The 1,979-nt window shown below is 55.7% G+C and overlaps 1 protein-coding gene across 1 annotated transcript; it reads right to left on the bottom strand.

The window, feature by feature from the left end:
* Positions 1 to 49: 49 nt before the first annotated feature.
* LOC112461198 lies at positions 50 to 1,866 on the bottom strand (the record flags this gene model as incomplete). Its single annotated transcript, XM_025026350.1, has 1 exon — positions 50 to 1,866. A coding segment is annotated over one exon (1,817 nt), but the record flags the coding sequence as incomplete, so codon positions are not given.
* Positions 1,867 to 1,979: the final 113 nt, after the last annotated feature.

Raw genomic sequence — 1,979 nt, 5'->3', positions numbered from 1 at the left:
TGTGTGTGAGAGGGCTGTTCGCTTCGTGATGCTTGTGGTTTCCACCGACCGGACCTTGAAGCCGAAGGTGTCATCCTGTGGGTGCCATTGCACGCCTAGCGTGGCGTGACTGGCGTTCTGATCACAGAGGTCGAAATCCTTCACTTGCCTGTGCTCTGTTGGCACGTCCTTGAGTATCACGGCTTTGTTCGCCGCCCACTTTTGTAGCGGAAAGCCGCCCGCCATGCATAGTGACGTTAGTTTGTGGACGAGTTCCCTTGCGTCGTCTTCGGTGTCCGCTCCGGAGAGTACGTCGTCGACGTATGTCTCCTCCTCCAGAATGGACGCTGCCCGAGGGTAGGCATGTCGCTCGTCCTTGGCGAGTTGTCGCATCGTTCGGATTGCTTGAAATGGCGAGCTCGCTAGTCCGTAGGTGACTGTCGTAAGTAGCATCTCTAGCAGCTCGGGTGAGTTTTTCAGTCGCCAGAGTATCCGTTGATATGTTTGATCGCTAGGGTGCATTGAGATCTGGCGATACATTTTTTGGATATCAGCTATTATTACGTAGCGATGTCGTCTCCATCTCAGCAGCACGTCCGTTAGTGCCGGCAATAGATTTGGCCCGGTGAGAAGGTGCGAGCTGAGTGAGTCACCGGAGCCTAGTCGTGCCGATCCGTTGAACACAACACGTATCTTGACGGTGTCGTTCGTCTTCTTGAGTACCCCGTGGTGTGGCAGGTAGCATCGCTGCGTCTTGTCGAGCTTGTCGGCAGCAGGCAGCACCCGAGCCATATGTCCAAGGTCCTCGTATTCTTGCATGAATTCAGAGTATAGCTTATGCAAGTCCGGATCGTTGTCCGTCTTGCGCTCCATGCTTTGCAGCATGCGCATGGCAATGCGTCGTGTCCCTGACAGATTTGGCGGTGCGTTCTTGAAGGGGAGGCGCACCATGTAGCGCCCGTCGGGCAGTCGTGAGTGCGTGCGGACGTAGTGGTCCTCACACGCCTGTTCTTCGTCGGTGAGAGGCAGAGGGGAGTGCACCGTCTCCTCTTGCTCCCAAAATTTCCGAACCATGCTGGACAATTCCTCGTCGACCAAGCACTGCAAGGATTTGACTGAATTGCCCTGTGGGGAGGCAATTGCGCCTGACACTAGCCACCCCAGCGACGTTTTTTGTGCGATTGGAGCTCCTGCACCTCCCTTCCGAATTCCTTCGTCGATGATGGAGACGTAGACGTCCGCGCCGAGGAGCAGGGCAATGGCTCCGTCTGCTTGGCCATCCGGGTTTGCGAGTGGAAGGCCCTCCAAGTGCTCCCATCGAGAGCGCGAGGTTTCTGCGCGTGCCTCGTACCGTGTAATCCTCGGGAGAACCAGGGCTGAAATCGTCGTCGTGAAGTCTGCGAATCGTGAAGACAAAGTGATTGACACGCGCCCGCGAGCAATCCCTGTCTGTTTTCCGCCTACTCCGACAATGATCGTAGACGTTGGCTTGCGTGGAAGTCGGAGACGCTGCACCAAAGCCTCGGTTACGAGCGAAACCTCCGATCCCGGGTCAATCAATGCGCGTGTCATGATGCGTTGATTGTATCGATTATCCACGAACACTTGTGCTGTGGCGAGCAATACTCCAGACGACGGGCCCTTGGTCTGTCCTGCGTAGAGAGAAGTGGGGGCTCCGGCGATTGTCGTGGCAGTTTTAGCGCACACATCGTGGATACTGCTGTGGTGACGCTCTTGACAAGCGGCGCAATTCCGCTTTGACGAGCAATCAGCAACGGCGTGTTTGCCGAAGCAATTTATGCACAGTTTGTGCTGAACGACAAAGTCCCTTTTTTCAGAGGGCGGTTTACTGCGAAACTTCTTGCAGAAGGCAAGGAAGTGCTCTTTCTGGCAGAATGAACATTGATCAGGGCTCTTCGACTTGCGAGATGCGGCGTGCGAGTGTGCCGATCTACGTGAGTCTCCTTTGGCAGGCGAGGTCTGACCCGTCTTCTCCGGTT

This window comes from Temnothorax curvispinosus, unplaced genomic scaffold, assembly GCF_003070985.1.
Source record: "Temnothorax curvispinosus isolate PA1 unplaced genomic scaffold, ASM307098v1 QBEX01011147.1, whole genome shotgun sequence".
Taxonomy (NCBI): Eukaryota; Metazoa; Arthropoda; class Insecta; order Hymenoptera; family Formicidae; genus Temnothorax; species Temnothorax curvispinosus.
Note: the sequence above shows the minus strand (reverse complement) of the source record. Positions and strands in the feature narration are given on the sequence as shown.